Below are 15,936 nucleotides of genomic sequence, written 5' to 3'. Positions count from 1 at the left end.
TATAAATACAATTGAAACTATGACTGGACTTTATGTAGATGTTAAAACTTATTTCTGTTGATATTTATTGCCTTTTTAAAATATTTTTCACCACCAAATATTTTTTTGTTTGTTGGTAATTATGAAACTATCTTTTTTTTTTCAGTTTCTATTAAGTTAATTTATAACTTTTAAGGTTCCTCGGTCTGTCAAAACTAATTTTGATTGATAAATTTATTAACTATCTGAAAAAGAAAGCATATGGTAGCAGTATTATACTTGAAAAGGCAACAAGTTGATTGAGATAGAATTACATGTTTCGTTCTTAAAAGAACATCATCAGATTCTTTGAAATCGCGCTCAAATATTTGTTCATTTCTGTAACAGAAATAGTACTGTTACCATATGTTTCCTTTTTCAGATAGTTTATCCATTTAGTAATCAAAATTAGTTTCGCCAAACTGAAGGACCTGACCGTTATAAACAAAATAATAATTCATCAACAAATGAAAAATACTTATTATAGCCTATAAATTTCTCTCTGCAGAGGTTAGATGTTCAGTTTTTGCTTTGGGGGATTGTTTGTAGCAGAGTGTTCTTGCAAATTTAATAGGCATGCTGAGCTTGTTAGAAAGTTTATTTTGATGATTATAATCTTGCTGTAGAATAAAATATTTATAGCTGTCACAGGAAAGCTGATCATCTATTCTAAGCATTGGAATATTCATTAATAGAAAACCACTGAAACACACTAGAAACTTTCCACTTTCAGCTTAAGTTCTGTAATACTACCCATCCTTCAGCTTCAACTGTCTTGGAATCAACCTGGCTTCCAGGTAGAAAACTTTAAACTTTCCGGATATTAATGTTCACCATGTTAGTTACATTGGTCATATATCCTCATGAATAAGTGCTTACTTTCATACATACATTATCATTATAGACTGTTACACCTTTCAGTGTTCAGTCTGGAATCCTCTGTGAAATTACAGTACTAAATGTCTCCACAATCCTGTATTTGCAACTAGTGCTGTGGCCTCATTTAGTTCTATACCTCTTATCTTTAAATCATTAGAAATTGAGACCAACCATCGTCGTCCTGTTCTCCCTCTACTCCTCTTACCCTCCATAACAGAGTCCATTATTCTCTTAGGTAACCTATCCTCCTCCATTCGTCTCACATGACCCCACCACCAAAGCCGGTTTATGCGTACAGCTTCATCCATAGAGTTCATTCCTAGCTTAGCCTTTATCTCCCCATTCCCGAGTACCCTCCTGTCATTGTTCCTACCTGCTTGTACCAGCATTCGATCTCGCTACTTTCGTGTCTGTTACTTCTAACTTATGAATGAGATATCCAGTCCACCCGCTTTCGCTCCCGTAAAGCAAAGTTGGTGTGAAAACAGATTGATGTAAAGATAGTTTCGTCCGGGAACTGACTTCCTTCTTACAGAACACTGTTGATCGCAACTGTGAGCTCACTGCATTAGCTTTACTACACCTTGATTCAATCTCGCTTACTATATTACCATCCTGGGAGAACACACAACCTAAATACTTATTATCTACCTGTTCCAGCTTTGTATCACCAATCTGACATTCAATTCTTTTGAATTTCTTACCTACTGACATCAATTTAGTCTTTGAGAGGATAATTTTCATACCATACTCATTGCACCTATTTTCAAGTTCCAAGATATTAGACTGCAGGCTTTCGGCACAATCTGCCATTAAGACCAAGTCATCAGCATAGGCCAGACTGCTTAGTACATTTCCACCTAACTGAATCCCTCCCTGCCACTTTATGCCTTTCAGCAGATGATCCATGTAAACTACGAAAAGCAAAGGTGAAAGATTACAGCCTTGTCTAACCCCTGTAAGTACTCTGAACTCATTCTACCATCAATTCTCACTGCAGCCCAATTGTCAACATAAATGCCTTTAATTTATTTTAATAATTTACCCTTAATTCCATAGTTCTCCAGTATGGCGAACATACTTTTCCCTTGGTACCCTGTCATATGCTTTCTCTAGATCTACAAAGCATAAACACAAATGTAGTTGAAATTGTAATGATTAGCTGTGATGGAACTAATAGTTCTATGATTATCAATACAAGAAAGAGGCTGGATGATGAGCATACTCCAGATGCTAACAATTTAGAGCCTAATTTATTTTTCAGATTTTACACTTAGTTCATCCCAGATTTTAAGGTTAATTGTGTATTTGTACATTAGTTTTCATGTCAGTTGTGTGTTTTTACATTTGTTTAGTTATTAGATGTATTACATTAAGACTGAAGATGGCCAGCCAAGGCTGAAACTAGTCCCTAGTTTAGTAATGTAATTCAATAATATTGCATAATATAGTATTGAAAATGCTGGACCATAGGACATCAATTTAATAATTACGTGTGGGTTTAGGAAGCTTCAACTAAGGTGCAGAGGAAAAGGATAACAAAGAGATGTGTGAATCCCATGATGAATTGCTATATTCCTTAATGAATATGTACAGTATATGTACACTATGTACAAATGATATAAGACTCTAATATGACTGAGTCTTGAGCTAGAAGTTGTCCAAGCAAGCCCGTGTACTTGGCTTACTAAGTGCTGAAAAATTATTATTACTGATTACATAACCATCTTATCGACAGACAAGGGTCCTAGCTGCAACTGCTCTGCAAATTTCTAACAGAAGGCCCCGAGACTTAATTTGCCGCGTTTATATATGCTCTTCGGCCCCACTCTATGTTCCCGAAGCTCGTGGAACATTCTACGGAGTGTCACCGCCGAACCTTCTATGGTTTTAACCAATCAGAGGCCTGTATCCCCTGTATATTTCCTATGCGTCCCTACATTGTCAGTGGTCTGACCTGTGTATTGGGTCAACATGACTTATATCCTCATGATTATTACTCCTAGCCTTGTGACTGACTTATGACTCAAGGGTTGCTCACATTTCTGTAACATCACTCTTTCAGCTACAAATCCCAATTATATGAATTATATATTACAATTTTCTTTTTTACCAATTTAAACTGTACTTGTATATAAGTACCGAGTCCCAGCTTCTTATGCCGGTTAACCCTAATATGTCAGGTCACAGCAATTCCTCCTACTTCCCGTACAGTTCGATCCTCTGAGGGAATTACCGTCATGAGTTCATATCCCGGGAGGACACTACATGCCAGTGAATACTTTGGCTGGTATACTAATCAATGAGATACCTCGATAGTTGTTGGCACTGGAGACTGATCTTGCAGCCCACACTCTGTGTCCCTTTCTCTTTGATGTTTCCATGTCGGAAACATTTACATCCATGACTATTCTTAACAGAACAGCATGAGTACTCTTCATCACTGACATGCCTGGCTGGTTAGCGTCTTGAGCTTTGGATCTTGGAGTTGCAGGTTCAATCCGTGGCTTGGTTGTGTGATTTTAATTGTGAACAGTTAATTCCCTTGGCTCAGACAGAGTGTGTATGCTGTCCCCAATATTCCTGCAACTTTCACTCCACATATAACATATACCACCATCACTTAAATGAGCAGTTTTCCTATACAATGCACCAAGCGGGTTGACCACGCGATTAGCGTCGCATAGCTGTGAACTTGCATTTGAGAGATGGTGGGTTCAGATCTCGCTGTCGGCAGCCCCTGAAGGTGGTTTTCTGTTGTTTCCCATTTTCACACCAGGCAAATGCTGGGGTTGTACCTTCATTAAGGTTGCGGCTGCTACCTTCCCAATCTTAGCCCTTTCCCATCCTTCTGTCGCCGATAACCTTTGATGTGTTAGTGTGATGTCAAACCGCCAGCAGCCTATACACTGCAGATGCTGCCCACCCTCATCACCAGGCTAGTGATCTATCCGCTGGTACACTCTGTCTCACTCATAAAATGTATGGCATATTATTGGAATGTTTTTCTGTGAATATTCCCTGGTTTGAAGCCTCCGTGGCTCAGGCAGCCGCGCACCGGCCTCTCACCGTGGTTCAAATCCCGGTCACTCCATGTGAGATTTGTGCTGGACAAAGCAGAGGCGGGACAGGTTTATCTCCGGGTACTCCGGATTTTCCTGTTATCTTTCATTCCAGCAACACTCTCCACTATCATTTCATTTTATCTGTCAGTCATTAATCATTGGTCCAGAGGAGTGCAACAGACCTCGGCAGCCGGCACAATTCCTATCCTCGCCGCAAGTTGGGGCCTTCATTTATCCCATCCCTGACCCAGTCATTCACTGGAAAACAGGTTGTAGGTTTTCATTCTTCATTCCCTGGCTTGAAGAAAATGTTTGAGAATGTTCTGTATCACGGAAGTTTGCTACTTGTGCTCAGAATATTGTCCAGGGTAAGCTATGGGGAGGCCTTTTCTCACATACTTTGTCATGCTGATTGCCATTAGCTGGCCATACACGGAAAGGAATTGTGACAGACAAGGCCTTTTGTGACAAGTTCCGCCAGGCTAGGATTGCTCATTAGTGAGCGAGCTCAGTTCAAGGTGTTAACTGCTACAGGCGAGACCTCACAGATCAAGCCTCTTGTAAGGAAAGCATGGAGTGGACAAAGGCACTGCTAGAGAAATTCATTGAAATGTACAAAGAGCGGCCGTGTCTCTGACAATTAAAACATGACAATTAAATAAGCTTATAGTAGGTTCCACCTTTTCAATACGTTTACAATGTTATTATCTAATGTTTACAACATTATTTATTACAAATTACAGGACATGTTTCGGTGTACAATTTTTAACACCATCATCAGCTGCATGAAAAGTGTATAAAAACTTGGCGGTCAAAACAATGAGCAACATATTATCATACTTAACTCCTTATATACAGGCAATAAAATGATGTTATAATTAAATTTAACTTCTTATTATGCTAGGTTAAAACTAATTTATGTAATAAGGAGATTCTTGCATGTCAAAATATAAAATTCTTCATTAGATATGTGAATGGTCTTCGTTTGGTTCCTTAATGTCTTTAATATTATACACTCGTAATATTGGTTTCACATGCGATCCTAAATTAGAGGACTGAAGTTGAATGCAGTCCGTTTGACATTAAAATATTCATTTTTTTTTGTATATGTTATTTTGTTGAATTAAAAGTTCGTTGCATATAAAAGAATTATTAAAGCTGAGCCATCTTCTTACTTTTGTTGAGTAAAAACATAGTATTTTTGATGCTGTATATGTAGTGGTTGAACTGTGATATTAATTTGCCCTATAGTTGTTAAGCAGGCTATGATTCTCAGTTCAATAGGTACCTGTAATGATGAAACCTTTAAAAGCAAAGCGAGAAAATTGATAGAGAAACTAATTGAATTATTGAAATGCCTGACTCGCCTCTAAAGCTGTGTACCTCGTTTGACTGCTGCAGCACAACAAGTGTGTCTGCTTGTGTCTTGTACTGTGATGAAGCATTTGGGAAGGAGAAGTAGGGGCGGTGAAGGGGGTGTTTCTAGAACATTGGCTGTTTGGAGGTCTGGGGGGGGGGCATTGTGGACGTAGACTGTAATACGCAAAGTTGTTACGTAGAGTACGGAAGACATTCAAATTTTCTGGAATTTTTAAGTTGTTGAGTAATAGAATCAGACAATCAAATAATATCTTAGGTTTTTCCGAGATTTCGTTCAGATTAATGTTAGCATTATAATATTGATCTAGATGTATTAAACATGCTTTCGTAATGTCAAGCCTCTGTCCTTTAGCCAGTGTTTCCATGATCTCAAGGTCTTCATTTATATCTGTAAATTTATGTTTATACTCGTGGATATGCTGGCCTATCGCTGAGAATCTACGATATTTTACGGCGTTGAGGTGTTCGTGATATCTGACATTAAAGCTACGCCCAGTTTGCCCTATGTATCCGCTTCCACAGTCTCTACATTTGAATCTATATACGCCTGATTTAGAATAGGGGTCGACTTTATTAACAATTGAAGCATTATGAAGAGCTGCCGCACTTCTATTATCTGTCCTAAATGCAATCCTAATGTTACGTTTTTTGAAAATATTTGTGATTTTATACACGTCTTTATTATATGTGAAAGTTGCGATTTCCTTTGCTTCTGTTCTCTCTTTTATCAGGTTCGTATGAGGGCGATATTTGAATTTGCTTATTATTCGTTCTATAAAATTTCCTTTCAAACCGTTAGCTTTAGCCATAGCTCGAATGATGTTCAATTCCTTGTCCAAATTTCGTTTGGACATTGGTATGCTAAAAGCGCGATTCACTAAGCTGTTATAGGTTGCGGATTTGTGAGTTAAGAGGTGGGTTGAATCATTTCTTATTGTAACTGAAGTTTGTGTGGGTTTTCTGTAAATACTAAAAGAAAATGAAGAGGCGTGTCTATTAATCTTTAGGTCCAAATAATTAATAGATTTTTCTATTTCAGATTCTAAAGTAAATTTTATATCTGTATCTATAGTGTTAAGATTATTAAGAGTTGTAGATGCGTTGATTATGCGTTCATCTAGGATAACAAATAAATCGTCTACAAACCTAGACCAGAATAGAACATTCTTGAATTTTTCATTATTAATTATTTGTGTGTCCTCTAAATAATCTATATAAATTTCGGCCAAAATTCCTGAGGCTGGAGACCCCATTGCAAGGCCATTCTGTTTATATATAACCTGGTCGAAAATAAAATATTTATTATTAATCAGCAATTTTAAAATGGCCATGAATTCATCGATTCCTAGCTTGCTTAAACGACTATATTTTTTCAGATTATTGGCAATAATGGGAAGCAATTTATTGGTTTTAATGTTAGGGAATGTATTTACTATATCAAAAGAATGGATAGTGTGGTAGTCCTGTAGTCGGAATTTAATTAATTCTTTAGTGAAATCTATGGAATTCTTTATGGATTTATTTGCTATGAATCTGTAATGTTGTTAAATCGTAGCCCGCTTAACAGCTATAGGGCAAATTAATATCACAGTTCAACCACTACATATACAGCATCAAAAATACTACGTTTTTACTCAACAAAAGTAAGAAGACGGCTCAGCTTTAATAATTCTTTTATATGTAATGAACTTTTAATTCAACAAAGTAACATATACAAAAATGAATATTTTAATGTCAAATGGACTGCATTCAACTTCAGTCCTCTAATTTAGGATCGCATGTGAAACCAATATTATGAGTGTATAATATTAAAGACATTAAGGAACCAAACGAAGACCATTCATATACCTAATGAAGAATTTTATATTTTGACATGCAAGAATCTCCTTGTTACATAAATTAGTTTTAACCTAGCATAATAAGAAGTTAAATTTAATTATAACATCATTTTATTGCCTGTATATAAGGAGTTAAGTATGATAATATGCTGTTCATTGTTTTGACTGCCAAGTTTTTATACACTTTTCATGCAGCTGATGATGGTGTTAAAAATTGTACACCGAAACATATCCTGTAATTTGTAATAAATAATGTTGTAAACATCAGATAACAACATTGTAAATGTATTGAAAAGGTGGAACCTACTAAGCTTATTTAATTGTAATCTCAGTTCAATACGGATAAAAACATGAAATTCCTTACGCTTAATAATTAAAACATGAGGTGTCGCAGTGTTGCAATCAAGTGTTCTTCAGTATCCTCCTTTCCTCCTTCAGCTTAGAAGCTACAATATCTACAGTAAATACGCTTTCAACTAGACTGTTCACCAGTAATAACTACGCAAAACAAATCATTATGTATGTGTTGTGTATATTTTGTACTCAGCCCGAAGGCTGGTTTGATCCTCCACAGCTATGCTAAAAGCTGTCATAGATGACCTAGGCATCACTGAAGAAGTGTACTAAGGAAATGATTAGTGAGGTAGTTTCCCGTTGCTTTCCTCACCGATCCAGAAGTTGCTCGCATATCACTCTGCCAAGCCCACCGAAATGCACGCGCCAGCTATCCCTACGAGTGATATTTTCATACCATTCCTAACAGGGACTGGCTGCATAAGGAATGGTATTACTAGTATCGCTCATACATGAGTCACTTTCGTTTTGTCAAAGCCGAGGATGAGACTGAGACAGATCAAACATTTAACATAATAACGAGAGAAATCCATATATGCTTACCTAACAGCATATCATAATCGCTGTGGTCCATTTGCAAATAATTCTTGTACTCGTCTGGTTCATTTTCTCTCAGGTGTTGTATCAGACTCATGTGACTAAAGCTGTCTCGCTCTCCTATCCATGATTTCATCTACTTTGATCGATTTTCTGTTTGCATGATTTAACATATAGCAGAATGCACATTCCAACAGCCGCAACAGCATTTTTTTTCCCTCTGGACACTGTTTGCTTCGATGTCCATCGCACAGTTCTAAGTACGGCCGGCAAGGATTTCAAACTAGTTTGAAAGGCCAGTGGATGAGGCTTGGCCTGCTGAGAACAAAGGGATCATTCCAATTAACGGGAGGGTCTGGAATGTTGACAGATTATGTTGCACAACACGACAGGCTTGGTGTCACAGTTGATGGCGAGCAGCAGGCCGAGTCTCTGAAGGTCACGCCTGGCAGGCAGTCTGTCGGATCTGGCCCCAAAGGCGAGGCCTGCGAAAAAATCTTTCCGTGTATGGCCAGCTATTCTGTCAGCATGAAGGCAAGAGTCTAGCAGACTGCGGAACATATCCTGAAACTCTACAAACTCTCTTGCTATGTAGCTGAGTATGCTTATCCATGCAGGCCAACTCTGCCAACTCCAAGACTATTCCCTGTTCAAGATACTACAATATGAAGCCAGTTTTTTCCCCTTGACACAGAATTGGGTAAAATTTTACAGGGCTGTTTGGGCAATGAAACTGATGGTATAGTTCTTGAACTGCACCACATTCATACCAGTGACATATACTGAAGGCTATCAAGGCTGTAAGAGAAGCCCATACCTCAAATGAGAATGTTGGAAATCTAAAACACATTAAAATGTAAGCATCTGTCCCATTGTTCCGTTTACGAAACTTGAAAGCAATGAGAAATAACATTGCACGTATTTCTGAGAGCAAGGCATTGGAGACTGATCTTGCAGCCCAGGCTCTGCATCCCTCTCTCTTCAACCCACTTCATGTGGCAAGCTGCTGTTCTTTATGTTCGATTGGGGGGGGGGGGGGGGGGGGGGTGCTAGGCTCCGCTCTGTCAGATCACCACTGCTAACAACCATGTGTTTCTCATTGTATATACTTCCTCACATCATACTTCTGACTTAATTATATAGATAACAGGGTGTTGGTATTTGACTACCATCTACTTCTACATCCTTGTAGGAAGACACTGCAGTGCAGCTGTTATAGAAGTAATATAGTTTTCTTTTTGTAAGTAGATCTGCTAAAATGAAACGCAACTTTCAGGTTTAGTGTTCTCTTTTGTTGGTTGGAATTGAACCAGTGATCATGGGTCGCTCTCGAGGAAGCTAATAAACCAGTGAACGATGTGTACGACCCCTGTAAAATTCAGAATTATTATTTAATAATAATAATAATAATAATAATAATAGTGCACTGGGTGAGTTGGCCATGCGGTTAGGGGCGTGCAGCTGTGAGTTTGCATCCGGGAGGTAGTGGGTTTGAATCCCACTGTTGGCAGTCCTGAAGCTGGTTTTCCGTTGTTTCCCATTTTCACACCAGGCAAATGCTGGGGCTGTACCTTAATTAAGGCCATGGCCGCTTCCTTCCAACTTCTAGGCCTTTCCTGTCCCATCGTCGCCATAAGACCTATAGGTGTCGGTGCGACATAAAGCTACTAGCAAAAAAAAAAAGTAGTGCACGGCATCTGTGTAGGTTGGTGGTGACCTAATGAGGATAAAATGAATGGCAAAAACGTCATAAACACCCAGTCCCCAAGGCAGAGGAATTAACAGTACGGGGGGTTGATTCTGAGAGTTGAACCAGAGCCATTGGACCAAATGCAAGTATTCTATCCATTTAGCCACAAAGCCAGACTTTAATTTGTTAAACCTTAGGCTACCATCTCCACTGATCAGGTGTTGAGTATTGACAGTAGAAGAGGCCAGGGCAGTATCTTGTGAAGCTGCCTTTATAACACAGCAGGCTACTTTGTTGACTATTGGCTGTAGCTCAGAATGCTTAAGCCTGGATGTTCACTACATCAACCATCGAAAAGGGGTAGCCTAAGTCTAGTGGTAGCCCCATCTTGATCCCAGCATACGCCACTGGTATTTGTGGTGGCATTCCCCAAATATATCACTTAAAAATTGCATGGCTGACCCAGCTGGTAGTCCCATGTAAGGGTCCCTTGTCAGGGTTATGGTGAAGACCTCAACGGCAGTGAAGGCGGAGAAGAGGGACTTCGGAACAGTTCAACTGACGGAAAATGCAACCCTCCTATTCAGGGAAAATAGAACAGGAACTGCTGCCTTGTAGTTAGAAGTGGGAACTTCAAAGGTTAAAGGAAGAAACCCTGCCAGAAAATCTGTAGGCCTGGCTACTTAGAAGGCAGCCCCTTCACCAGGCTTTGGGTGCTGAAGGCCAATAACCTACTTGGCCGAGATTAACCTATTACAGAAACATCAATGAATAGACTTTACAAAAGAAAATATTTATAAAATCCTCCTATCAATAAAAGTCAAGTCATCTGTTAGATGAAGCAAAGTCTATACATGATTCAGCCTAATCTCAAGGCCATCTTCAGTAGTAAAACAATGATTACATAATCGAAAAGGGGTAGCCTAAGTCTAGTGGTAGCCCCATCTTGATCCCAGCATATGCCACTGGTATTTGTCGTGGCATTCCCCAAATATATCACTTAAAAATTGCATGGCTGACCCAGCTGGTGGTCCCATGTAAGGGTCCCTTGCCAGGGTTACGGTGAAGACCTCAACGGCAGTGAAGGCGGAGAAGAGGGACTGTCACTTCACATCATTATGATTTTTAATTTGTTTGTATATTATGTAATCATTGTTTTACTACTGAAGATGGCCTTGAGATTAGGCTGAAACATGTATAGACTTTGCCTCATCTAACAGATGACTTGACTTGTATTGATAGGAGGATTTTATAAATATTTTCTTTTGTAAAGTGATAACCATCAATACGGAATGAGATTCATAACTTGCAATCAATGAATAGAAGCCGGATGGATAAAATGGATTTGACCTTTAGCATGAAATTGGACATGAGAATTGGAATGTGGAATGTACAGACAATGTGGCAGGCAGGAAGATTGGCTGAAGTATCTAGGGAGATGAAGCGATACAGGTTGGACATATTAGGCTTGAGTGAGATGAGATGGACTGGGTTCGGTGAGATAAAGACCCAGGAAGGGGACACGCTGCTATACTCGGGAGGAGAAGAAGAACATAGAGGGGGTGTTGGATTACTGATCGCTCAAAAGACAAGAGTTTATAGAATGGTACCCAATCTCAGAAAGGATTGCAGTAGCTCGATTTGCATCAAGAGTTAGACCAATAACAGTGGTGCAGTGTTATGCACCAACAGGGTCAGGAGAAGAAGAAAAAGAGCAATTTTATGGTCAGCTACATCGAACCCTGTTAAAGGCAAAGAAAAGGGATATTATGGTTGTGATAGGAGACCTGAATGCAAAAGTTGGCAATGATAACCAAGGAGTAGAAAATATATTGGGAAAACATGGTATAGGTAATAGAAATGAGAATGGGGAAAGTCTTATTGAATTTTGTAGTAACCACAGGCTGGTGATAGCAGGCGCTATCTTCCTTCATAAGAATTGCCATAAAGTGACGTGGGTTTCCCCTGACCATAGAACGGAGAATCAGATCAACCATTTCACTATCAGCGAGACATGGCGAACCTCCCTGTTGGATATGAGGAACAAGAGGGGGGCAGATGTGGGAAGTGACCATCACTTAGTAGTAGCTACGCTCTGACTGAAGATTGCAAGTACTAGGCACATACATCAGAAGAGGAGGATAAAGTATAACTGGGATAAGCTGAAGGATAAGGAGGTGCAACAATATTTTTCACTAGAATTGAGTAACTGATTCCAACAGTTAAGAGAGAAAGAAGTACAAGATATTGAACATAATTGGAAGAGCATAGAGAGTACCTACATTAATACCTGTGAAAAGGTCTTAGGCAAAAGGGAGAGAGGAATGGATTACTTCTGAGACATGGGAAGCCGTGAATCAAGGGAAGGAATGTAAGAAAAGACTCAATACCACAAGAACACAAGAAGAGAAGGTACAAGCTAGAACTGACTTTAATGAACGTAACAAAATAGTGAAGAGGAGATTTCAATGTGACAAATGAGCATTTATGAATAATCTTGCAACACAAGCTGAGACGGCAGCTTAAAACAATGATAGTAAGACCCGTTACCACATTACCAAGAGACTAACAGGAAAGTTTTATAGACCTGACAAGCCAGTGAAAGCCAAAGATGGGAGATTATTGTCCACACAAAGGGAACAGCTAGAAAGATGGAGAGAACACTTTCTGGAGATCTTGAATCGTGAAACAGTTGAGGAAGAGGAGACAGAGGTGATGGCAGAAGAAGAACAGGAAGATGTTGCTATCAGTACAGAACCACCATCAAGAACAGAGATCCAAAGGGCCATTAAACAACTAAAGAATGGCAAAGCAGCAGGCATGGACAATATCGCACCGGAGACCTTGAAAGTAGATGTGGGTACTTCAGTCAAGATTCTGTTCCCACTTTTCAAGAAGATTTGGGAAGAAGAGAAGATCCCCACATATTGAAAGAAGGGACTGTTCATTAAGCTTACGAAGAAAGGAGATTTATTAGAATGTGATAACTGGAGAGGAATTGCCCTCCTTTCGATACCAAGTAAGGTACTCTCACGAGTAATTTTAGAAAGGATGAAAAAGCGAGTTAACTCATGGCTGAGGAAAATACAAGCAGGATTTAGAGAAGGTTATTCCTGTACAGACCAGATCAACATACTGCGCATAATTATAGAACAATCCACGGAGCTGCAATCGTCACTGTATCTACTATTTGTAGACTTTGAAAAGGCGTTTGATAGTGTAATGAGGAAGATGATCTGGAAAGCCATGAAAGAGTTTGGGATTCCAAAGAAAATTATAAAGATAACCCAAGAAATGTTTGAGAATTACACACGTCAAATTTTACATCGGGGGATGTTGTCTGAGCCCATCCCAGTAAACACAGGAGTTAAGTAAGGATGTTTGCTGTCACCTATACTATTTCTTATGATGAAGAAGGCAATGAATCGCCGAAGAGGAATTCAATGGGGACTGATAGGCAGGTTGGAGGACTTGGACTTCGTGGTTGACTTGTGTTTGCTATGATATAGATGTTGATTCCCATAGGGAATCTGAAATATTTGTTCCGAATGAGTAAATTTATAATACCAATATAAATGGTCCGTTATTGGACATTGTAAATTTTCCAGCTAACTCATTCCTGGTTGCCAGCGTTTCGCCCTCGTGTGCTAGGCTGGGCTCATCACTTGGTACCTAGCACACCTACCAAGACGCTGGCTTTACTTTTATGTACAAAATGCTTTTCCAGCCGACTAACCTCCATATCCATCAAAAGTTGCACCTATAGAAGGCCGTGAATGCTGTTACCATCTATGAGGTACCCGGGATTGCTCTGTCTCACCGATAGGGACGTAATAGCCGGATGACATCTCTGGCTTCTTGCTAAGGTGGCTGCAATTTGAATCATAGCCAATACATTTGGGAGTTTTGTAATGAAAAGTCATGTCCTTGTGGTTTGAATTCCATGTACAACTAGAGATTGCATGGCTATGATAATGAAATTAACAGTCAAATAAAACTACTAGCTTCCTTTTATTCTCACAACATGTCTTCATATTCTGGCTTAGTCTAATCAGAAGAGAAGAGAAAAGGGACAAAACCTGACCCTTCGAAGAATGAAAGTATTGGCAAGAGAATGGGAAGGGCCACAACGGGCAGGGAAATAAGACTCCCTAGGTATTGCAACCTAATGCCATGGGGGCCATAAGAGAATAAGAGTTAACGAAAGGAGGTCAGAAAAGAAAGATGAAAATAAGGGTGATTATTGATAGACTTTCTTCATTGTGTTGAGTGCACTTTGTTCTACTTTTTAAAGTTTTTTTTTGTTGGTAGGTGCCAAAATGGGCGAGTTTATCGGCTTGGCATCCGATGTGCTGCCATCTGGTTGGTAGCTGTCTTCTGCTGGGTTAATGACCGTCTCTTCTGTGACACCTGGTCTGCAATTAACTTCCCGTATCTCCATGCACTGTGGCATATATTCATTTTTATTGCTTCTTATACAGCTTGTGTGTTGTTTGCATATTTTGCTGTGAAGGATGAATGTCCTGAGCAGACCCCAATCCTCAAGTACTGGCCAAGAGATGATTTTGAGCTTGGTATTCCTTATGTATCAATCCGCTGCTACTATCAGAAGGTTCACAAAAGTGAGATATAATATCTTTAATTTATTACTATGCAACATTATGTGCAACGGATTCAGCATTCAGTATCTTAAATACTGATTTTTTTAAAAAGTATTTGTAATAGTGAGAGAATCTCTTCAATGTTCTCACTAATAAAAAGTTTTTGTATAAAGTGCCTCTTGAAGATGTGAATGTTTACACCCAAGCAGTATCTTGAGCAATATTACTTCACAGTATTTGATACAATTTGTAATTTTGTATATTTTATGATGATAAATAGTAATTTTGAGACAAAACGCCTGCTGTACCATAGATTTCTGTTTTACTGGGTGTGATAGATTCTTGAGAATATGAAATTGAAAGGTTTATGAGAATTTTTCCATAGTTTTGTTCATCAAGGATTATACAGAAAAAGGACTAGGAAAATTTTACTCTGTAGTATACAGAACCTTGGAGAAAAATCTTTAGCAGGTCAGTATAGTATATAGGCTGTTGTGCTATAGTCTGTATTTCCCAAAAATATTAAGACAGTTGTTTTAAAATCAATGCAATGAGAAGTATACATGAGGGGCACAAAGATGTCTGTTACTCATAAAGAAGACAAAAATGAGCAGCACTAGATCCTGAGATGCAAGTAGAATTCATATCAACAGTTTTTTAAGAGATAAATCTCTGAATTGGCAGAATCACTCATTTCTTCTTTTAAGTAACTTAATATTATTGACTAGTTACATTTAAATAAAATTTAAACATGTCATATTATTTTAAAATCTCACTTTAATTTTTGACAAATATAACCAGTAGAAATATCATTCATTCATTCTATCAAAATATTATTCAAAATTTAACAAAATCTCATTTATACTCTGTAAAAGATAAATATCTTCCGAATTTGTTTATCAGTGTAAGATTAAGCCATAGTTAATGCTGTAATGCGGTGTGCAGAGATACTGAATCATAATGTTATGTATCCCAAGGTACCATATCATGGGCATTTTATGTAATAGGGAACATGAGTTATGTGTGAAGTTCAGTGGCAGCGATTATTTCTGTGTCAAGTGATATATGGTAGTCTTCATTGTTATAATGGTGTATAGATGACAACTTTCTTTTATTCAGATTGAAGATGGCTATTCTATTTTTATGCTCGACGATGCCGAAATACAAATATTATATGCCGGAAAATGAATCATAATGAGGCTCATTATAGTTGAAGTTTCATTATGATACAGGTTCTCCACCAATCAGAGTTCAGATTTTCATTATGATACAACTGTTTGACCAATTAGGTAAGGATAGCATCGCACCTGCACTCACCGCACTAGCTTCACAGTTGTTTCCAAAATCAAACATGTCGGACACACACATTAACATCAATGCACCTTCTATTTCCAATATTCCACAACCACACAGCACATTCCAGCAAATTCACTTCACCAACTGTACAATAAATAATTTGTATTTGAAATAAAGCTAGGTTATGATAACCTTCTATCAAAGCTTTGAAAACAAATGACATTATCGACTCACAGAAAATCAATAACCCAGCGCATGCGCTCTGCTCTCTGTTCAGT

General features: G+C 38.5%; 1 protein-coding gene across 2 annotated transcripts in view; it reads left to right on the top strand.

Moving 5' to 3' along the window:
• Nucleotides 1-14,411, top strand: part of bwa (alkaline ceramidase) — a 36,169-nt gene extending 21,758 nt beyond the window's left edge. For both annotated transcript variants that reach the window (XM_067158009.2, XM_067158017.2), the window contains exon 5: nucleotides 14,073-14,411. In XM_067158009.2, coding sequence (XP_067014110.1) covers nucleotides 14,073-14,394 — 322 coding nt within the window. In that variant the 3' untranslated portion in view covers nucleotides 14,395-14,411. The remainder of the gene's footprint in view (nucleotides 1-14,072) is intronic.
• Nucleotides 14,412-15,936: the final 1,525 nt, after the last annotated feature.

This window comes from Anabrus simplex, chromosome 1, assembly GCF_040414725.1.
Source record: "Anabrus simplex isolate iqAnaSimp1 chromosome 1, ASM4041472v1, whole genome shotgun sequence".
NCBI lineage: Eukaryota > Metazoa > Arthropoda > Insecta > Orthoptera > Tettigoniidae > Anabrus > Anabrus simplex.
The sequence above is the reverse complement of the archived record's forward strand: the minus strand, read 5'-3'. Positions and strand labels throughout refer to the sequence as shown.